The following is a 24,354-nucleotide window of genomic DNA, read 5'->3' on the forward strand; positions in this document are numbered from 1 at the left end:
TAGCAAATAAAATGGTGGCAGACTTTTTGCATTTTCTGCAAATATTTAGCTGCATCTGGGCAGTACACAATATGAAATATTAGGCTTTGAGGGTGGGTATTTCAGGTTTCCTTTTTTATCTGTCAGAAGGCCTCAACACGTTGTGACGTGCCTATAAACTTGGATAATATTTTATTACCAACCCTCATTAATGTTTTTGTAACTTAATTGAAAGGGGAAATAATTTAGCCTCCTGCCAGTCTGGGGTGAAGATGTGGAAGTTCTAGATCTTGGCACTGGCATAAAAGACAATTAAAACACTTCTGTCAGTACAGTATGTGACATGTGTATCCTCTATCCAGAAGACAGTTCATAAATTGACAGGCGAAATTGGTAGTCTTCTAAGAAAAGTAACTCTCTGTAAGCATGTTAACGGACTCTGCCAGTCACCCCACTGTGACTTCTGAATTTGATGGGCTGTTAACAGGAAGGAATATTAGAGATACTAAAATCCTGCAAGTTTCCTAAAAGAGATGGATGACTGAGATCTGAAGAAAATTCTGGGGTATGAGCTCAACAATATTACTAGATACCAGAGAACTCATACAAAAAGAGGATGTTTCACTGCTCACAGAACAATTTGACAAGGGATGCCTTATGACAAGAGCAAAGTTGATGGTGAAGTGTTGAGGGTCATACATGTGCAAGCTTCTCGACAGTGTTTGTTTTTTAAATTTTCATAGGATTTTCCCATGGCTGAAGGTTTGGAATGCCATTCATTTTAAAGATTTTTAGGTACAATTGAACGTTTGACTCTTTGAAAAAGCCTTTTGAATTTTACATTTTTTTGCATGCAACTGATTTAAGAGGTATCTCCACAGGCACGTTCCAGGTAACTGCATCTCAGCACAGTGGCACAAAGACAAGGAAGAACTGTAGAACAGCTCTTTGAAAATATTTTTCAGGGGGCCACTTTTCAGCATTGGATTGCCTGGAAGACTGTGTCCATCAGGAGCTGCTGTGCCTTTGAAAAAGTTTCTTTCAACAATAGAGCTCTAGTGGTACTGTTCCTAAAACTTGTTTCCCAGGTGTCTGCACTGGACACTGTCAGAGAGAGGATATGTTGTAGATGAACCTACAGGATGGGATTTACCTCCAGATTCAAACACCTAATTATATGGTCTATATGTGAATTAGGTTTTTAAGCTCCTGTTATACCCAGTGCAAATCTAGGGCTCATCTCAGTTGCCCCGATGTAGGTGTCTAGTGCTATTTCAGATACCTCTAGGTGTCCTGTGTGACCTCCAGTCACCACTCCACACAGGCATATGTCCCACACAGGTCCCGTGTCATAACTGCCAGGTCCACATGTCTCACAGATATACAAGGATGCCTCCCATTTCACTTAGCCACTACTTGTGAGTCTCCGAGCTAGGCCCCTGGTTGATGTAGTCAGTAGAGTTCAGAGAACTGTTTTTCTTAGCTTATGGTCGACACTTGCATTTGGCCAGCAGACTATCTAGCTCTTCACTGAACTTACTAGGATCTCAGATATCTGGCTTATATGTGAGCACTAAAGGAGAGACTCAGGTACCCAGACATACACATCTAGTACTGTTTAAGATACCCTAGAGAATCAGAGAGATTTGCACAGATATGACACAAGACCCACTGGAGAGTCTCACCCCTTTGCAGTGCAGGTGGAGGACAGGCGGGCTGCCCTGACGCAGGAGACATCTCTGCATAGACACCTGACTCGACTGCTACATTGCATTCAGCTTCAGGCATCTGAATCAGGAGCTGACTCCCACCCCCTACATGCATGTATCTGTACACATATATTTATATATAGCACAGATCTTCTCAATCTGTTTATCAAGGGCAAAACCACTAATTGTCCCCTGAGAGGCTGCTCCAGGCAGAGAAGATACCGGTTTGTTTATATTGCTCCTTTAATGTTTATATATTTGTTAACTTCATAAATTAAATTGCATAGCCAAATTTAAAGATAATTGGCTATAGGGATTTCTAGGCCTTAGAAGACTAGACTACCTCAATTAAAAAATGTTATATTTGTTGAAGCTCTCAGTCCTTTTAACAGATTTATACTACTGGCCTCTGAGCTGATTCTTAACCTGTCTTCAAGCACTGAAAGGCTGTTAAAATCTTTAGTTGACACTATCTGTGTAGTTGTTGAGCTGTCAGGAAGTGAAAGCAGGTAGGTTTGGCGAAAAGGATTCCAGGCATGGAGGGTTATGGAGATGTCAGTCTGTACTACTAATTGTAGAAGACAGAGATTTTGGACATTTTTCTTTTTTATTTGTATACTGTCATTATTCTGATTGTAAACTTGGGTGAGCACTGTAAAGTGGGGCTTAGTAAATATAAAATGAAGGGAAAGTAAAGCAGCACTGAAAATGTGACCTCTTGAGAAGAAATCTGACTTTTCCACAGATCTTATTTTTTTGTTAACCTTCTAAAGATTTTGATTTATTTTAGATTTTCTAAAGATATTTATTTACTTTAGATTTTCAAATGTATATTGATAAACTGCACTCATCTGCTCATGACAAAAAAGTGCTTTCATTTGCAGCATGAGCTGAAAACAAGTATGAAAAAGTCAGCAAATAATGACCCAAAAGCACTTAATCATTCCAAATCTATAACACTTAAAGTTTGGGTAGAAGATTTTTTCACCAATTATCTTAGACTAAATCTGTATTTATCATCATCATTCAATATTTTCTCAACTTTTGCAAACTGCTTAAATGGAGGATTAGATTCACAGCTGGTGTAAGTCATCATCAGTAACACTACCTGCCAGGATACCATAAGGATCCTCCTATCCAGGTTGTTGTTGTTTTTTTTTAATGCTGCCAATAAAAAATGGCTCATCATTTTGTACAGGTCAAGAAACTATCATGTTCAACCATATTTTGGCATCCTGCTTTTGCCACTGCTTCAAGTTTGTAATATTATGATTTAGCGTTTGTTACAAGGTGATATGCATGTATCGTAGAATTGCCTACCTAAATAGCGAAACTGCTAGCAGCACTATTCATGGCACCAGCATACCAGCTTCTGGAGTCTTTCTTTAGTAATTGTTACAGGTTTTTCTACACAGCCACCCACCCTCTGATTCATATAAACACATACAATTTGTGTTTATTGCCAAGATGTAACAACACTTAGGTGCAGCTTTTTTGAATTTGAAAACAGCCAGCATCCCTCTAAAACATCAAAGAACAATAACTTTGTAAATCCGTATCTCCATCCTGTATGCAATTAGTCATCTCCACCTTTATGGTACACCTTTTCCTAAGAGTTACATATTGGTTTTATGTGACCAAATGAGTTTATGAAAGACTGAACATGTTAGTAGACTACTATATCTGTTTCATCAATAAACTGAAATATCCCCTACACAGCCTTTTGCATTCCTCTTCATCAATATTTTCAAACCTGTCAGAAAATTCTAATTCATCAGATGACACTGGGAAAAAAAATACTCAGCTACCCACCCAGGCAGGTAGGAGTGGGAAGAACCAACTTTGTGCCCTCACATTCTACTTCAAGACTGTGTGCTTCAAGCCCAACTAAATAGCTTTGCATTGCCTCCTCCATACTCATTACTAGCTAGACTGTCATTAATCAGAATGTCCAAAAAAGGCACTTAGCTCATGAACTTCTGTGGGAGACATTTACAAAACAAAAATGATGCTTTGATCTCAACAGATGAGAGCACTACACAAGTGATTGTGACTAATTTTTTTCAAAGTTACTGGAGAAAGAGTTTTAGATAAGAAATACTACAAGGCATCAGGCAGTGCTCATAAAACCTTTCTCTTTCTTTCTGCCTCTGCTTCGCCAATATAAGTCCCAGTTCTGTAACTACGTAAAAATTCGTAAGAACATCTTAAAACAACAGGTCCAACATCTTTGTGGTTAAAATCCATTGCAGGTGCACTGGGCCTACAGCCTGTATATATTCCCATGGTCCTCTCCACGATGACCCACACTGTTACCAGGAGGAGGTACAACTCCGACATAGCAGCTCCCCCATGAACACTGTTAGGTTGTGGGGCAATGCAGGGCAGGGAAAATGATATCATCCCATTAGGCTTGGAAGGAAAATAATGGACTGAAGCTGACTGAATGCTCTGCATGTACTAAGAGGAGCCTGACTGAAACTGAAGTTGGGCTATGAGCACAGCTCCAGAGAAGAACACTGGCTTCATCTCAGGACCCTGGGAGTCCTCAAAGGGCAATTTCAAGAAGTACAGATATTAAGAGACATGAAAGGGTGATGAGGCCACACATGGGGAGTTTCCTAGGAGATAGGAGCTCTGTCAGAAGTGCAGAATCTAGTCTGCCAATGTCCGGAATGGAAAATGACTCTTCAGGCTCTGCTACTTTCATGCTGTTCCCTGACTTTTCACCTTTAGACTTTTTATCTATTTCTGGGAATGCTGCCAGACTGAGGGTACGTTGCCTGCAAAACTGTCAGCCTTGCTGTCCATGTCCCTTCCCAGATAGTTTAGGCGAGTACCTGAACATGCATGTAACAGCCTGCCCCAGTGGCCTAGAAACTATACTGTACAACATCCTGGACACATCTTCACACAGGACCAATCCAGCCTCCTGGATGTTCTCCTATATCCTTTCATTCTCTCCAAAACTACATGGCAACACTGCCAAAAAAAAGAAAAAGAAATAATCAGATGCTGAGACACATTTTGGCATAAGATCAATCGTTTATTCTGATGAGAACTGCATGTAGTAGATTCAAGTGAAAGACAACTTGTATTGTCAACATCTCTTCTCTTCTGCCTTCCCCCACTCCAAATAATTACCAATCAGCTAAATTAATCAAGATTTATAAAATATACCTTTATCTTGTCACAGCAAAATAATGCCCCCTCTCTCCCCACCAAGATAGCAAGCTGTCCTATTGATCCACCTGGATAACTCCCTGTGCAGGAGTTCACAGTGGCTGCTAATACACTGAGTAGCACATAAATGCCAGAGCAAGCTCTGAGGTGCTGGGCTGCCTGTCATCCAGATCAGGGGGCTGGCCAGACCTCGCTGTAGCTTTCTGCTAGTTCTTTCAAGACCCAGATGTGAAATGATGTACTGGGGCCTCCCTGGGAGAAGCAGCTGCCACTACATGACCTGGGACCTGGGAACTCCAAAATGTCCTGGATTGTCTTGTTCACTTGTGGCTAAAATTCCCATGGCAAGCACAGTGCATGAGGCATACATAGCGTTAGGGTATGTTTGGCTGGGTTAGATTCCTGGATTCACATCTGGTGTACAAAGTATCAGAGCCGCTATCTTACATACCACTTCTCACCTCACCCATCTCTTCCTGATGCCATTTTCCTTATAACATAAAAGCATATAATCACAGATTGCTGTCCTTACCCCCTACATTAAACTTTTCATCTCTTTCATTTCAGACCCTTCCCTCAGAGATAAAGGCTAAAACATACCATCCCTTTTACTCAGCTGCTCAGGAATATCCCAGTTGTACCATGACCGGAGAGGCTACTAAAGAGGCCCTTAAATATTGATGAAGAAGGGTTGCCCACCATCTGTCTGGAGAGAAAATGGTAATTATCCTTATGCTTTTCCTGAGGGAGTCTCAGGACCTGGTAGTGAAATCAGAAGCTTGAAACCATAGCTCTGAGTGCAACCCAAATGGTAGCTAACCAGGTTTGTAAAAGCATGGGAATTATGGGGACTATTGAGGTGGTGGAAGAGGATTCTACAAAGTTGATATATCTTACTTTGGGGTGGGTGGACATTTCCAGATCCACTGTAACAAGGTGGCATTGGCAATCCCTGCTGTGATCATCCCCATCTTAGCATCACAGAATGGTTTGGGTTGGAAGGGACCTTTAAAGGTCATCTAGTCCAACCCCATCTTAACTAACTTCCAGCCTTGAAAAGGCAGTAAAAATTCATGAAGGTGCTGAGATGCTAATTCAGGCATCAGTATCTTCTACCACTTCCTAACCACATACAAGACTCTTTTACCCTGCCTCTGGTACCCAGGCTCTTCACCAAGGAATATGCTGAATGTCTTTCTGTCCTTCAGAAATGTCTGTACCCTTTAAGTTTCAGACATTTGGGTTTTGCCTGCTTTAATAAATACTTTTTTCCCCAATATTTAGCCAACACATTGAACATATCCTTTCTTGAGCCTCTGAGATACTGCCAGGAAAATGCATGAAAACCGATGAAATAAAACTGTCTATGCCATGGACTTGTATTTTTAGAAGCAAACAGTTTCTGAAGTCCACACTGAAGAAGATGAGGCCTGGCTTCCTGGTTTGATTTTGTCTGTCAGGGACTGTGACTGAGTCTGTGGCGGTGAGCAACCAGCAGAAAGGTTGCAAGTATGAGATGGAGAAATTCAACATGTATAACATTTCTTAGCACAACAAGTAGAAGACAGGGGTTTTTCATAAAGTAGGTTATGATGTGACCTTATTGGTTGTCCCAGGAAACTGAACAAGCTATGCAAGGTTCAGAAGGCGGGTATGGTCTCTTCTCAGCTTCCTAATTCCAGCCCTGTGCCAGCAATTTCTTCCTTTCTCTGCACAGATGCCTCTGGTGTGACAGCACAGCACACAAAAGGAGAGAGGAATCAAGCTGATCCCAAAGACTTTCTGTCTCCCCTTTAGGAAATGAAATGCACGTTTCTCAGGATTCTTGCAAAGGTGGAGTTAACTGAAGCAATTCTTACAAATGTTTCCTAAGCCAGGCCATCAGAAAGTATGCACTGACTCTTATGCATTGACTGTTCCACTAATGTTGACCAAACAAGAGATCATAAAAATTTTCATATCATGTACCTTGCTGGGACACCCTGGAAATGCAAAGATGATGTACAAGAAACTGATGTACTACAGGCAGCAAGACCTTCCTGTTAATAGAGAATCCTGTCTGGACAGTGGACAGGAGACAGGATAGAAGTCTCACTGAGGCCACCAGCACCTCTGGGGAACACAGTATAAGGGTGACGTTTGATCTGTACATCCAAAGCGCCCACAGACTGAGTAATCTTCTGTGTAGGAGATTTACTTCCCAAACCGCCTTGATGGCTACTAACTTTGCGGTTCCAAACTGACCAGAGAAAAGCTGCAGGAGCTGGAGTATGCCTGCTTCCACCTTTTTACCATGACCCTCCCTCCATGCTCAGCAGTGTTTTCACATTAATTGTCTTCCACACCACAGGAGAGAAACAGGGATGTATCACTGTGATCACTTCCCTCCCTGTTCTGAAGTTCTTCCTCTTCTAGCAATTCCTTTATGTTTGCAAACGCCTGTCTGGCACTAACATGGTATTTTTTTCAGACATCTGCAGAAAGTTGTCCCTAGGGTGTCCACCTATAAAAATACCCACAGTATCACAAGATCAACATTTAATAGTGAACAGGAAGGCATAAAAGAACTACTATGTGCTTTTGGTAGCCAGGCAATGCCTGTAAACATTGCAATCAGGTTCCCATGCCCTAAATCTAGACTGTTAACTAATACAATGCTATACAGTTTCAAGCTTAATAACTGAGACTTCAGCTTCACTTATGTGCTTTGTAGCATCCTTAGAAGGCAGCTACGTCTCTGCTTCAGACTTCCCTCAATATATATGCATATCTAGGCAGTCAACCACCCAGCTACAGATCAATGCCTGGGTTCCTCAACCAGTAGAGCACTCTGTGATTTAGATAAAGGTATTTGATCTTTTTTTTTTAATGCTACCTAACCCTCATCCCATCTGTGGATGCTGCATGAAATTTAACAAGACAAAAATATTCTCTACAGATACTAAGTTTTAAAGAACAGCTTTTTTCCCCTCTTAAATTGGCATTCAACTATCATCAGGGTAAGCAACAAGTGACTTGGCAGATAATTCAGGACATATGGCTTTGAAGAACTGGTAATTTAAAAGTACTTGGACAAGTTTCCTCAACTCATTCACCTTAATTTGTGTTATTCTGTTTTACATGTGCTCTAGCAGCTGGTCCAGCTTAAGAAGTGTAAAATATATAATGCAAGTGACAAAATAATTTTTTCTGAGTTGTATTAATGTGTGCCACAAAAACCTCACTCACAAACTGAGTAACAAAAGAAGTCAAATACAGTTCAAAGCTGTTAAATGTACATGCTTCATCTGCAGTCACCAGGTGGCACCAAATGTGTCCATAGATTGGTAATCAGCTTAAAACCACTGTAACTCACGTGGTCTTTGAAAAGCAAAGCACATCACATATAGATATTAGAGCCCAATAGCTGAGTGGTCAGTAGACTATAGAGTTTAGATGTAACTTTAACAAGATTGGACTGCTGGTTTTTGTTTGGTTTTGGGGTTTTGGTTTGCTTTTTTTTGAGAAGAAAGTATTAAAAAGTAAGATTCAGTGGCATCTCCTAATTTTGAAGAAATTCATGGGAAAACTTTTCCAAAAATACAAAAATGTATTATTTTAACTAAATTGCTTCTTGGTCAGAATTTTTTTAGCATGTTTTTACATTTATCCCCTTTTCATTTTAAACACTTAAGTGTTTAAAGAATTAAATTTTGGAGAAAAATCAGTTCTTTCAAAAGATACATTTCAGCTGTCCTGAAGAACTGTAGCTTTCTGTTGATAGTGTCATTTTTTTCTGGCTTTCTGACATTGTCAATGAGCTCTTGAATTATGTAGGAAATACTGTGCTTAAAAATTCTGTCATTTTACAAATATAATCACATTATTGTATGATGGTGAAGCTGAAGTTACCTATGCATCATACATATATATTATCTCATGAATATAAAAAAATGGTAGAGCTAATTCATTTACTGGCAAACCATAAGTCACATCAATTTTTTCTGCATCTGAATGCTCGTAACTTTCATCACTAATGAAATATTTGGGAATCTAAACTGTTTCTTGAGCTGGCAGTATTTAGCACATGCATTTTTTTCTTATTCCTTATTATCCGTCTCCTCTGTGAATAACTTTTCATCAGGGGCAAAAAAAAAGCCAGCAAAAGGGTGAAATCTTGTCCTCACTGAATCAATGGCCAAACTCCCACTATCTTCAAGAGGCAAGGATTTTACCACACATGACCGGCTTTACACAAAGAAGGAAAATGAAACAGGCAAAGATATCACGTTATTAAAAGCACAGAATCTGAAATTGAATCATCATCTAAGGAATATGGCAAATCTTTACAAATAAAAAATAATCAAAAGAAGTCATGGTGTAGTTTAAAATGGAGTTTCAAAAAGAACTTGATTCTTCAGGAAAAAAATGTATCATTTTGTATAAACACTGAAAATATAAATTTTAGAATATAATTCTTAGCATCCAGATGTCATATCTTTACTGTAATGATTTTTCAGCCAGCAGGTACTTCTGATTACATTAAATATTCACAGTTGTATCTGCTTCATTGCAGCAGAATGCTTACTGAAAAAATGTAATCCACATTTACATTCTCTTCAGCAGCCCCTGTTCCTAAAAGTGAACCAATGTCATTACCTACATATACGACACCCATAGAAGCTTAATGGTTGTTGGGGTCGCCGGTGCAAACAATGGCATGCATGTGTAATAATCAATTTGTTCAAAGGCTGTTTTTTGCAAGCACTGGCTTGCAAGCAATATTTGCATTTGCAATGGGCAAGCCTAGCCTTGTACAGGCTCAAAAGGAGATGTCATTGTTTCAAATGATTCATGATTATTCTTCATGCTTTACAGTAATGGGAAGACCCTCAGCAAGTGCATCTGTGAAAAGTGAATATAACTTAGATTTTGTAAAACGCTTTGCTACGTTAAATCTGAGACGATGTTAACACTATTATGCCACAGGGAAACTAAGGAAGAGAAGGAGAAGCAGCACTCTTCACAGCAGCCAGCAGTGGAGTGTGGCACTGAAACAAAGTGCTTAAGCTCCAGCCCAGAGAGCTAACGTCTAATTTGGAGTAAAGCTGTTGTGGCTAATTTAACACAGTAGTATATACCCAAAAAGCAAGCCTATCTGTCATCTGCTATAGCATGAAGCTCACCTAAAACAAGTTTTACTATTTGTATTCAAGCGTTTCCATTACAGTAACTGAGGCACATACCAAAAAATAGTCCTGAAAGTCTTGAAGAACAGCCTGCAATTTAGTCACTTCGTGTAAGGTAAATGTGTAGACTCTCTAGCTACTCCAAAAAGTGGTTTATGTGTCTTAAGTAATTGAGAAATACAGGATGATCTGCTCTCCATGGATCTCCATTTTTCTCCATTGGTAAGGGGAGACCAGGCAGCCAGATCAGAGATGAGACACAGCTTTTGATGGATACCATCAACTGAGATGAATTGTGCTCTGCAAATGGCAACTTCCACTATAGAGGCTGGAGAACGGAGACACAGGTGGTTTAACTGGCTCGGCACAGGGCCATTCACTGAGCCTTCTGGGTCCTGGTACACTGCACTGAGAAATTCCTATACATTGTATTCTCATCTGCACTGTCAACTGAAAAATAATGAAATGAGCCAGCCATAAAGTGAATCTAGTTTTCTTCCCTTTCTCTGACATAAATCTGTTATTATAAAGAAGCTCTGATTTTACTGTCTAGAATAGAAGGCAGACGCACAAATTTATACAAAGACCTACTATATTTCTTTCTTTTTATAACAAAAAAGCATAGAATTCATGTTATTTTATCAGAAACAGTTATACTCTTTACCTATTATCTGCAGTTCTACCCCTAGCAAGTACACTATACTGTAATTAAAGTATATTGTATGCATTATCTGTGAAATGGCTGTACTAATTTCAACATACTACTCATTGAAATACATTCATACAGTAACTATAATACATGAAAATGGAAATAGATGAAAATACAATACAATAGTATAACTATTTTTAAGTTTTTTTTTTTCCTGAAAGGGTCCTACGAATATCAGAATTTATGGGCTATGCTATCCTGCCTCCATTAATTTCTTAAAAATTAAAAGGGTATGCAAGAGGCTGGCAGTCTCCTAGAAAGGTCTCAAGCCAGTGCAAGAGGAAGTAGAATAGATATCACATTTATGTGAATGACACTGTATGTAATGAGTTTTTCCTTTGGGAGAAGACAGGGAGAAAAGGAGTTTGTACCTCTTTAGCTGTACTTGATAGAATGGGCTACTACTGGAGACAGGGCTGAAGTTCTGATGAATTGAGTCTTGTCTCCCAGTGTTGCCTTGCTAAGCTCAGAGATGGTGACCTCCATATGGAGGGGTCAAAACCTTCACTGACTTTAAAGGGAGTTTTATAATTAATTCAAATGGACCACCTCTTACCACTACTATTCTCTTTGGAATTATTTGCATCTTTGAATGACTAAGGATTTCCCACTAATATCTGCAGGGATAATGTTACCATGTCAGAGGTCTCACAAGCAAAACCTAACTGTTTTATCAACTTACAGATTTTCCTGAGTGGGTTTATAATGGACACAGTGCTCTGACCTGAAGAAGTTTGACCTTTCTTACTGCAGTCTTCCAAGAGGGCAGTTTTGTGTGCGACCAGTTAAATGTGAGCCCAGTTCTCACTTTATATAGAAAGCACTTAACCATTTACTCAGCTGTAAGTGGAAAACATTGTTATTCAGGTTGGGGGTAAGAAGAATGCAGGATGTTTTTACCCTTTCTTATTGGAAGATAGATCTCATGTGACTTAACTACATTAAACTGATAAACCTTGTGGACCTGTGCAGATTGGACTGAATAACAGAGATGACCTTGACAGCCTTAAGAAGTGAGCACCATGTGAACCTCATGGAGTTCAACCAGGCCAAGTGAAAGGCCCTGCACCTGGTTTGGGGCAATCCCCAGTATCAGTACTGACTCAGGGATGAAGGGATTGAGGGCAACCCTGCTGAGAAGGACCTGAGGATACTGGTGGATGAAAAATTGAACACAAGGCAGCTGTGTGTGCTTGCATCCCAGAAAGCCAACAGTATCCTGGGCTGCACAACAAGAAGCATGGGCAGCAGGTTGAAGGAGGTCATTCCCCACCTCTACTCTGCTCTTGTGAGACCCCACCTGGAGTACTGCAGACAATTCTGGGGTCCTCAGCACAGGAAGGGCAAAGACCTGTTGAAGCAGGTCCAGAGATGGGCCACAAAATTGGTCAGAGGGCTGGAACACCTCTCCTACAAGGAATGGCTGAGAGAGTTGGGGTTGTCCAGCCTGGAGAAGAGAAGGCTCTGGGGAGACCTTATGGCTGCCTCTTATTATATAGAGTGGGCTTATATGAAAGACAGAGAGTAACTTTTTACCAAGGGCCATAGTGATAGGACAAGGGACAACTGTTTTAAACTGGAAAAAGGGTAGGTTTAGATAGGACAGATGGAAGACCTTTTTTTGCAATGAGGGTGGTGAGACACTGGAACAGGTTGCCTAAAGAAGTTGTGGATGTCCCATCCCTGGAAGTGTTCAAGGTTAAGTTGGATGGGGCTTTGTGCAACCTGGTCTAATGAAAGATGGCCCTGCCAATGGCAGTGGGTTGGAGTAGATGATCTTTACAGCCCCCTTTTGACCCAAACTATTCTATGATTCTATGATGTCTAAACACAAATTAATACAATGCATACAGAATCAGTGTCATTGATTTTAAATACTTGTGGGCAAGGATGATGGTTTGTTTTGTTTTTCTATTTGTTTACTCCCTTTGCATAATTCTTCTTTATTCATTACAGCAGACTACAAACCTAAAGAAAATCCTGCACATACCTGTTTCTCCCCACTGGGCTTCTTGTGGTTTAACAGCAGCTCCACGGCTCCAACTACCTCCTTTCGTATGGCATGCAACAGAGCATCTCCCACATATACATTAAAACTTAAGAGCAGCTCAATGAGCTCAAGGTTCTCATTTTCAATTGCAATAAGGAGTGCAGTTCTTCCCAGGGGATCAATGCAATTAATATTGATCTTGAAATAAATTTCTGCTTCCTCCAAAGCTTTCTTTACACTGGCATAATCTCCTTTCTCCACAGCGTTCAGATAGGCTTTCTCTGAATGAGACAGTTCAGATTCTGCCCGTACAATACGAAGAGGGATACGGTCTCTGTAGGGAGCATTGACACTTCTTTTGTAGTAGAACTGGGCCATATTTTATGCCATTCTAATACTCCGTCTCTGCAATATGAAAAGAAAAATTAAATCAATATATTTTGTGGGTACAATGCACGAAATTAATATTTGCAATACATAAGTAATTAAAAGTCATACTAAAAAGGGATGTTGAAACAAGTACAAATGCTCTCTATTGATAGAACTTGTAAGATCATCAGCAAAACATGGAAACCAAAGCATATGATTGTTACAATTTACTAAGTCAAAGTTTATCTGTCAGCATACCCTTCACTTTTCTGTATTCCTTAAACCTGTGGCAAGCATGAGGTGATGTAATGTAGTTTGCACCAAATATGCAGCTCCACTTCATCATTAATTTCTTCATTAGGTTCCACTACCTCATGTTTCCCACAGTTTAAGAGTATGCTCATACACAGTTGCTGCTGCTCAGTAGACTACATGGCACTCACACCTTTTAAGCTTGATTATGATAGTGGTTATGTCACTTAGAAATTGGTTCAGTTGCCCATCTGAGGTACCTAGGCCTCTTTGAGATGGTCTAGTTATCTCATCTACACTCCAGCATGGCTTGGGTCTTTCACAAGGCCTGTGCACATCTGGTACCTCCATGCAAAAGTCTCTGATACCCTACACAACCCAGACATCACTTGACGCTTATGTGCAGACAACTAAATACAGTCCCCCTTATCTGTTTCTTTACCTTGGGCAGAAAGAACATGTTACAGTTGGAATAGTTATTAGGATTTACATCTTCCTGGTGCTGCTGAAATTCCCTGATTTATCTGTGGCAGGCACAGATTGCACAGTTCAGTGGTGAGCTTTCCTACTAAGATTTTTATTCAATCTCATATGCTATTAGAAAAACATTAATATAAAATGCTTTTCCAACCAGCACTTACTAATATATAAATTAGAATTCAGAGCCTAAAAGGAAAAACAAAATCCATATGAGATAAATTCCCAAGGACTGGTAGATGATAATCATGGGTTTGATTCTGAACTGTTCAGTTATAGAACTAATACTGAAACACTTCAACTATAAAACAACTATAAAGTCTTACATATAATAAAGCATTTAATGCCTCTGCTTTTACTCTGTATACTTTGTGCAAGGACTTTGCAAAAATAGCTCCTTCTAACAGGATGACTTTCTCCTGGCTATCTTTTACATGAAATTAAAAAATAAAAAGGAAAAGAGGGAAGAAAAAATTTTTACTTAAAAGAATAGGGTACAAAAAAAAATACTTTCTTCTGCAGTTCAGTTAGAAGTTGAACAGCTTATTAGTCAAAGAACTGTATTTTCTTGTAATTTTTTCAGCTGACAATGGAAGTTGCAGAAACCCACTGCCTTTGTCTCCATTTCCTTCAGGCATTAAAAAAATGTCTGTTGAGATCTTAATTTGGAAAAGATAACGCATTTTTTTGTTATTGTGAGGTTTTAATTTATCAAAATTTTCACTAAACACTGTGAGGAACATAGTAATTCATCTGTTCCAGTCTTCTTACGCAGTGTGATGAGAGGTAAGTACAAAGGCAGTTACTAAGTTGTTTTCTTTGTCTTCCAGAGCAGATCAATAGGACTTGAGGCAGGGAGGAGACAGCAAAGGAGACACATTAGAAAGAATTCCAGATCCATATATAGGAGCTAAGCAATTGCAGTCCTTTGCAAGATGTTTCCTAGCTCTCCCTCCAAGGGAATACTGTTCTGCAGTCTGGGCTACTCTAGGCTGCACAGTCTGTGGATTATGTTCTGTTAATCTCACTTTAAGTAAAATAAAGTACATATCCATTGCAGAGTTTTGTACTCCTGGAAGAGTTATCACATTCTTATTGCTAATGCACTGTATTTTACCAGTTTGTTTTTCATTCTTGTTTTTTCAAAATTGCCATTCAATTCAAAAGGAAAAAAGCACCATGTATGTTCAGCCCCAAATTAACAGACTTAAATGTAGATGTTCACAAGTAAGTACCTACAAGAAAGATGGATTGCTATATTCCCATTACAGCCACAGAGATTTAGGGCTCCATTCCACTGGTCACAAATTATCATCTGGTGCTGGATGCTGAAGGGCATCCTGCCTGACTCAAGCTGCCACCTCAGAATGACTTAGGTCTCACAAGGGGTCTATTTCATATCTGTCAGGCAGATGTTGGGTTAATGTGTAACAATGCAAAAACATTATTCAGTTTCTTAATATCTAAAAAGAGTTCCTCAAGACTTCTGGAGAAATCTGAGTGACTGCAACTGGGAGGTTACTGCCAAAAGCTCCTCTCTCTTGAAAGCACAAGAATGAATAAACGGATCATTGCCTCCAATTTCTTGGGAGTTAAATCAGCAAGTAACTTGGATCAATGAAATTGGGCATCATAGAGATGCTTATGGTAGAAGAAAAGTACAGCAATTTACAGTTGGGATCTATTATGATTTCTTTAGGATGATTTTGGGGGTTTTTGTTTCATTGTTTTCATGATAAGTCTGGGAAAGGTCTGTTATTGCTTCATTATAAGCCCTAAAGAAAACACCTGCTGGAACGTCTTGTGTTTACCTCTTCATGATACTTGAATGGGGAAAATTAGATCTAAGCTTAGTTTGTCTCTTTCAGAAGAGATACATTAAACAAACATTGTCATTCTCCTAAACAGCTGTCCTCTGCCAGCCTTGCCCTCTCTCCTGTACCACTTCCTGAAAATAATCAACCACAAATGAAGATTTGTCATAACTAAAAATATATGTTTACATGCAATTAGAAAGTAGAGACTGATTGCTGATACAGTGCACTCCTGGAAGATGATATATACATGAAAGATATAGTTCATGGGTGTTTACAAGAATAACACATTTATTTTGATTTTACTTACAGGTAGACATGTTGCATGACAAGTGATACTGTGCTGTCACACATAACGTGCATATGACAAATTTACATAGAATCATATGATCATTTAGGTTGGAAAAGACCTTTAAAATCATTGAGTCCATCCATTAAACTAAATCTGCCAAGTCCACCACTAAACCATGTCCCTAAGCACCAGATCTACACATCTTTTAAATACCTCCAGGATTGGTGACTCAACCACTTCCCTGGGCAGCCTGGTCCAATGCATGACAACCCTTTTGATGAAGAAATATTTCCTAATATCCAATCTAAACCTCCCCTGGTGCAACCTGAGACTGTTTACTCTTGTCCTATTGCTTGTTACCTGGGAGAGGAGACTGACACCCACCTCACTACAACCTCCTTTCAGGTAGTTGTAGGAAGGGATAAGGTCTCCCCTGAACCTCCTTTTCTCCAGACTAAACAGCTCCAGTCCCCTCAGCTGCTCCTCACAGGACTTGTTCTCTGGACCCTTCACCAGCTTCGTTGCCTTTCTTTGGACATGCTCCAGCACCTCAATGTTTTTCTTCTAGTGAGGGGTCTAAAACCGAACACGAGAGCTAAAAAAGATAGGAGTAGCCAGCAGCAGTAAGAAAGTCTCCATTTGCTTTGAGTTCCTCTGCAGGAGCAAGAGTCTGAAGAAACAAGAGGTCCAGTACCCTAGACCAGTGCAAGGGGAATTAAAGAAAACATACAATTTATAGTGCAAAACTTAACAAAAGTGGACTCCACAGAGTCCATACACCTGATACAGAATAAAAAGATTTCGAAGAAGAGATAAATATAAATTAACTTGCCTTGAAAACAGGAATATAACCACACACCAGAAACACATTACATCCAGAAGCCAAAAAATACCATGTGACAACTGTACTTGTGCCACCCAAGTATTCAGACTCATGGGGCTCAAATTCATATCCTGGAAGAATTCTCTTGGTCTTCTGTCTCTTTATTGAGCTTGAGGGAAACTAGGGACTGGGAAAGAAGTTCAGGACAAAAAGAGGAGTTGATCTTCAATATGGTTCTGCTCTTGCCTGTCATCTCCCTAATCCTGACTGGGTATATTTAAAACGTGCCATAACTAACACAATATATTCAACATTTAGAGGAATCACAGAATCACAGAATCCCAGGTTGGAAGGGACCTCAGGGATCATCTAGTCCAGCCTTTCCAGGAAAAGCACAGACTAGACAAGATGGCCCAGCACCCTGTCCAGCCAAATCTTAAAGTGTCCAATGTGGCCCCCTCTCTGACTCGAGGAAGAGCATATAATGGACTTCATAAAGCAAAATAAATTCTTTTGATCAGTTTGGAGAAATACCACAACATTCTCTTTCTATATAATTTGTGGGTTGGTTTGCATTTTTGATAGGAAAAACAAATTATTACAAGTGGCTTTGCAGAATATTTGATGATTCCTCTGATCCAACTGATACCACTGAAAATTACTACTGCTTTAAGAAGTAATAGTACATTGATCAGTATTTTGATCTACTAATCTATTATCTACTAATCCAGATAAAGGACTTAGTTACAGCACTTAAAAGAGCTAAAACTTAATAATATAAATCTGTGAATGGATAAAATTTACTCTTTAAGACACTTTGTATGAAGATGTTATATAAGACTATGTCTCTGGCATACCTGAATAACTAGGCCCCAACATGCACAGAATATTTTGAAATTGTGGTGACTAACTGTAAACCCAGCTGTGAAAAGTTTTAGGATTAAGATTTATGCTAGGAAGAAAGCTTCACTGCATGCAAAAGGAAGAGGTATTAATTTCAAAATAATCTTTACTATATAACTATGGCATAGCTGAAAACATCTGTTTTGAAAGTGCATGTTTCTCCAAATACAGTTAAAAACCAATAAAACACAGCCTAATTTTCCCACAACGAGAAAAAACAAATGTGCATCAAATAGGGTCAGGCAGTTGGGTGATGAATGGATTGAGAGCAGCCTTGGTGAGAAGGACTTGAGGATACTGGTTGATGAAAAATTGGACATAAACCGGCAACGTGCACTCACAGCCCAGAAAGCCAACTGTATCCTGGGCTGCACAACAAGAAGCATGGCCAGAATGTCGAGGGAGCTGATTCTGCCCCTCTGCTCTGCCCTGGTGAGACCCCACCTGGAGTACTGCAGACAATTCTGGGGTCCTCAGCACAGGAAGGGCAAAGACCTGTTGAAGCAGGTCCAGAGATGGGCCACAAAATTGGTCAGTGGGCTGGAACACCTCTCCTACAAGGAATGGCTGAGAGAGTTGGGGTTGTTCAGCCTGGAGAAGAGAAGGCTCTGGGGAGACCTTACTGTAGCCTTTCAATACTTGAAGGGGGCTTATATGAAAGACAGAGAGCAACTTTTTACCAAGGGCCATAGTGATAGGACAAGGGACAACTGTTTTAAACTGGAAAAAGGGTAGGTTTAGATAGGACAGATGGAAGACCTTTTTTTGCAATGAGGGTGGTGAGACACTGGAACAGGTTGCCTAAAGAAGTTGTGGATGTCCCATCCCTGGAAGTGTTCAAGGTTAAGTTGGATGGGGCTTTGTGCAACCTGGTCTAGTGAAAGATGGCCCTGCCCATGGCAGTGGGTTGGAGTAGATGATCTTTCAATGCCCCTTCTGACCCAACTATTCTGTGATTCTGTGTTGTCTTTAAGATTTTATCAGTATTTGCAAATATGCTGTTCACCCCCAAGCTAGCTGTAGAGATCACAGAAAAAAATATTTTTAAAAATATTGAATACTCTAATATATTAGTATAAAAATATTCAATTATTTTTATGCCATTAGTCTGACTACATTTATTTTATATACTTTAAGATACACTTTAAGAACTTAAGTTTTTGCAAATACAATAAAAAATCTACAAAACATTGCAGCTTGACATTGGTAAAATTTTTAGCTTTAACCCAAGTAATTGTAACACATGAAATATAATGGATCTATTGAACACTAGAGTGAAGGCATTTGCAATGACAGAAACCAGGCAGAATGCTTTAGTGCTTCTCCAATGGCATGAGATTTTTCCAAACGTGGCACAGAGCCAATCTCCTATGGAAAATTCATTTCTCTTAATTTTAGGTGCACAGCTGATTTACTTAAATATTGACATTTATCACCATATTTTCACATTGCCTAGGCTTTCTCACCCCACCTTCCACTGTTTCTACAGAAGGGCACAGGTTTCCTTGGCAGGTCCCATGTCATACCTGCCAGTCCTGGGCCAATGCAAGCCCTGTGCTGATGTCCTGGGCATCTCAAATGGCCCAAACACCCAGATTCTGCTTTAGCAACTGACTCCTGCCCTCAGTGTTTACAGCTGGGAGTGAGGCACTCCTTGAGTGTAATTTGCCTGGCTTCGTTTATACAGCTACATTAGGATGAGAAAAGTCATACCCCTCTATTAACATAGTTAAAAATTAATTTTGTTTTAATTTCCCTTTCAAGGGACTCCTCAGCTTGATTTATGGCTATTCTCACATTATTGGACTTTGTGACCTCTAAAACATACCTTACTATCTTGATCAGTGTTTTCTCCCTGGTTTGTAGGCTCCCACTTACCCGATTTCCCTTCTGAACTGAAGATCCAGTCAATCAGGTTTAGAATCCTTTTCCATACATTTTTTAAAAGTCTTTTTGGAAGCAAACAACGCAATTGCATTTTGTGCTAAAAAAGGTATCAGACACATTTGCAGTAACCTTTATTCTAAATTAAATTTGGGCTGGATTTTAGATGAAAGTATGGAAACCCATGTCAGAGAGCATATTGAGGTACAGAAAGCTTATATTTTCATATACACCGGTAACTATAAATAGTGAATACGGTCAGAAATAGAGCCAGTTTTTCAGCAGTTCAGCACTTTTACCAGTAGGAAAAATTTTCATTTATCAGAAAATTTCCACAGACCTGGAATAGCCAGTAGCTTAGAGGTCAGAATAGTGACTTGAAAAGAGGGGGAACCATAGTTAGATCTTTTCTCAGGAGGGTCTGGTAGTTACCAAGTTATTGGATTTTCCAGCTTCTCTCTCCCTGTCTCAGAAATCCAGCATTAAAAGAAAATAAAAGGAAGAAATAACTATGATACTTGAAGACAAGATATTGACTAAAATAGTCAGCTATCATTGGCCTACAGCAGCTGTACCCATCAAAAGCACACACATATACGCACATATACACACAATAAATAACATATAGTGCTTCCTGCCCTCTGTAGATGTCAGGGAAATATCATCAGCACCTAAGCAGGGAAATATATAAAAGAAGAAAACCATAATACTTGGACAGAAAATTGATTCTTATGAGAAAATATTTCTTTCTTAACAGGTAGTTTCATTTACACCTGCTACAGACCACTACTTCAAATTATAAGGGACTGTATTTCTCGTATGTTGTTTTTCAGGGAGGAATGGCAACAATCTGCCTTCTTTGCAAACCTTTAACATTTCCACTCCATTTATCATTACTTGATAATTAGATATTTATTAAGACAAGCTGATATTATTAATGTTAATGATGCTAAAATAAATTGTTGGAAATTCCCTTCTGCTGCTATATCATGTGTATATTTGCTTTATTTGCTGCCTCTAAATATATGATCATATCCTCACTATTTTTCCAGAGGACCTGGACTTGCATTCTCTTGCATGCTGTCCCCTACCCCAAAACGCTATAGTAGCCAGGTACAATAGAGACAGAGGAGTATTAGAGTGACCCACTAGCAGGCACCAAGGGCCTCTGTGACAAGCCACCTTTACTGCTGCCCACAGTGCTTACATATTGTAACCCTTTCAGAGACAGGAGAAGACACCCAATGACAGCACATCTCCTTCAGCACATGGGCAGCTGGATGGACACAGATGTGCTCCACAACATCCACATGTGCAACTTCTGAATCCTCATTGATGTTACCCTTCTAAGAATACTTTATTTCCATCACTGATCACTAAGTTAGATTTACCGTACCATTATTATACTGTATAGCTTCTTCTATGATGTCATCAAAAGTATACTTCTGATTTTGCTCATGAGTTTACTTTGCAGACTATTTGGGTGAAAACAAAGTGAAACTTCATAAGAAGTAACTATGGAAGCACCCTGCTCAGGAAACCAGAACATTTATGACAAGTGAATAACATACTGATTTCCCTATGATCTTCTGAAACTATTTTATACACACTTTTCATGGCAAAGGAAAGCTTCTGAAATTTGTTATATTAATGGAAGTATGACATTTTCTTTCTAAAATAGATCTGTGACATACCAGCTTTAATCTGACACAGAATCCTATTTGATACACAGTAAAAATGATGTTCAAAGGGAATTTTTGAAAGCAAGACTCTAGCTCTGATAAATCCCAGTCCAAAATAAGCATTAAGTTCCTTCACTTTCAGTCACCAGGACAGACTGTTTCATTTGAACAAGAACAAAAGAAATGCAGATAAACCTTTGATTTCTGAACCCAGCATCACACCAGATGCTGGTGTATAACCAAATGTCTAGACAAGTAACTTAAACATGCCTCTAGCACTGAAGTCACCTGGTCAGGCTGTGCCTATACTGTTAAACTCTCTTGGTCCCACAATAGGACAGCTGAATGAGAACTGTCTACAGGGAATAATTTGGAGTCCATGTTAACTCCTAAACTGTGCCTGGAAATTGTGTAGGAAGATGTTATTGGCTTGAGCCAACACCATTCCAAAAACTGTTGTAACAACTTCAGCTTTAGAGGATGGAGTTCCACTGTCCACGTGTGCCTTCTAGCACTGTTTATTTTACAATTGTTATAGCTGGCAATACAGTATATGAGGTCCTCACTTGAAAGTCATTTTTCATTGTTAGAGCTATGATCAGCTTGAGACTTGGAAGCTAACAGTAGCAAAAGTAGTAATTTGGACTTCAACACCAAGTCATGCATGCAGGAGATAAACTGAATAGCACAATATGGCATATGTTCCCTATGAGGCTGTTGATTAATTTGGAATAGAGCTAAATCTCTTGTTTGTACTCTGGTTTAAAGTGCCCTGTAATCCGAGTTGCAGTAAAACAAAGAACGTTACATAGCATACAGCTGTCAGTGGATGATGGGAGGCAGGCTGTCATGTTGTCTGCTTGTATGTGTTCTGGCTTCACAGTCAGCAAGGCAGGACATCAGCTAGAAAGAACAACTTTCAGGGGCCAAGACACAAAGGATATATGGCAGTTGAAATTCTACTGGCATCTTACATTAGCAGCTTAAGAGATCAAGTCCCAGGAGAATGCAAATGCTGACACTGAATGCAATAAACCTTTAATGTGGTGACATGGATTACTTGCTTAGATGCTTTTTTTTGTCAATTTTAAGACAGAATGCAATTTCATAGCAATTTTGGGGATTTAAAGCGTAGTTCTTCATACATAGTGTAAGGATGTTCTGTAAGTTCACTTAGGCTACACCAAGTGGCAGTAAACTTTCATCTTCTACAGCTGACATCACATCAGATCTTAGTTGAGAATGACAGGTCCTTCTTGCAACAGTGTGCCTTAGGGTCAGGACTGGTATCAGCCTGAGTTTTGAGAAATATCAAAAGATTAGTTTTAGGAAATTATGGAAAAAACATTTTGCCTTATGGGCAAAAGATCAGACAGCTCCCCAGATGAAAAAAAATGAGAACCACAAGCTCACAGAAGTATCATGAGATGATAATAGTGCTCTACTACATATTAAATTAGTTCATCTTCCCAGTTTTATTTAAACTAGTGTCATGGTTTTAGCTAGGATAATTTTCTTCTCTGTAGCTGGTGTAGTGCTGTGTTTTGGATTTAGTATGAGTATAATGTTGATAACACACCGATGTTTTAGTTGTTGCTAAGTAGTGCTTATACCAGTCAAGGACTTTTCCAGCCTCCCATGCTCTGCCAGGTCCACAAGAAGCTGGTAGGGGCGGGGACACAGCTAAGACAGCTGATCCAAACTGGCCAAAGGGATATTCCGTATCATATGATGTCATGCCCAGCATATTAACTGGGCGAGTTGGCCAGGGGAAGCAGCAATCACGGCTCAGGGACCGGCAGCGTCAGTTGGCGGGTGGTGAGCTGTTGCATCACTTGTTTGGTTGTTTTTTTCCCCCCTCCCAAGGTTTCGCCTCTCTCTCTCCCCCCACCCCTTTTCACTATATTATTGTTGTTATTATTATTACTATTACTGTTTTATTTTAATTATTAAACTATTCTTATCTCAACCCATGAGTTTTCTTACTTTGGCCCTTCCAATTCTCTCCCCCATCCCACTGGGGTGGAGGGAGTGAGCGAGTAGCTGTGTCGTCCCTAGTTGCTGACTGGGGCTAAACCACGACACCTAGAAAAAGACACTCTTTGGAAAAAAACCCAGCATGCGCGGTTACCTCTTGCTGATGGGTAGCAGTATGCAAATATCCTTGGGAAAGTGCAGGAATGACCCTGGAGCCTGAACTATTTCTTCTTGCTCTGAGGGGAATACTGAAGTGTTTAAGCTTGCTACCAGAGCAAAGGAGAGAAAAACTGCTTTCCACTGACTGACATGAATTTGTTCTTTGAAATGATGGAGAATGAATGGTATCAGCCCAGCCTACATGCAGTAGGCAGACAGTTTGGGGTGGGAAGGACAGAGAAGGCAATAATACAGATAATGATCTTAATGAGTGACTGCACCATCCAGCTGAGCTGACCTCCTTGTCTCCTTGGCTGGTGTTATTCTCCTGGGTAAACTGAACGAGCTCTCCAAAATAATTTTCAAGAGAAAGTACTTCAGTGTCATCTGGCTACACAGAAGGCCTTCTTCCAGCATTTTCAACAGTAGCACTGACCTCATGCTCTGTGGATGTGATCCTGCACTATTCGTACAGCTCAGCAACATTTCTCAGGAGATGTGGGGAGTGGGCTGCCCCCTGCTCATGGAGACGGTGGGAAGTCTTCCTCCAAATGAGGAAAGCGTGGGAGAAGAAAGAAGTACAGAATTTCTTCTGAGAAATCAAACTATGGCTGGGCAGAAAGGGTCTGACTGTACAAGTTCACTTGAGGAGGAAAGGGGAGGGGAGGCAGAGTAGCTTGGGAAATACAGGAGAGGATCATTACTTGTGGGAGTTATGCTACAACAGGCAGTGACTCTTCCGTGCTTCAGGATATGTTTACGTGCACATGTCTTCCCATGCTTCACGTGATGAAGCTCCAGGCAGCATGTAGTTTGGCCAGAAAAGGGAGGGTTTTGGCAGACTGCCCAAATACCTTTAGTAAAGACTAGCTAATAAAAACACTCCAACGTGGGTCCATTTTCAGATATATGAGCTAAGCCACCCTGAAGATATGTCAAAACATTTTCTATTGTTTAGAGCCAATAGAGAGCTAGCTGTGAAGA

General features: G+C 39.9%; 1 protein-coding gene across 1 annotated transcript in view; it reads right to left on the reverse strand.

The window, feature by feature from the left end:
* The window catches only part of TRPC4 (transient receptor potential cation channel subfamily C member 4), a 155,082-nt gene that overhangs the window by 78,338 nt on the left and 52,390 nt on the right, over positions 1 to 24,354 (reverse strand). Inside the window, exon 2 of the mRNA XM_075085783.1 lies at positions 12,739 to 13,143. Within this exon, the coding sequence (XP_074941884.1) occupies positions 12,739 to 13,116 (378 nt within the window). The 5' untranslated portion in view covers positions 13,117 to 13,143. The remainder of the gene's footprint in view (positions 1 to 12,738; positions 13,144 to 24,354) is intronic.

Source organism: Phalacrocorax aristotelis, chromosome 1 (assembly GCF_949628215.1).
Source record: "Phalacrocorax aristotelis chromosome 1, bGulAri2.1, whole genome shotgun sequence".
Taxonomy (NCBI): domain Eukaryota; kingdom Metazoa; phylum Chordata; class Aves; order Suliformes; family Phalacrocoracidae; genus Phalacrocorax; species Phalacrocorax aristotelis.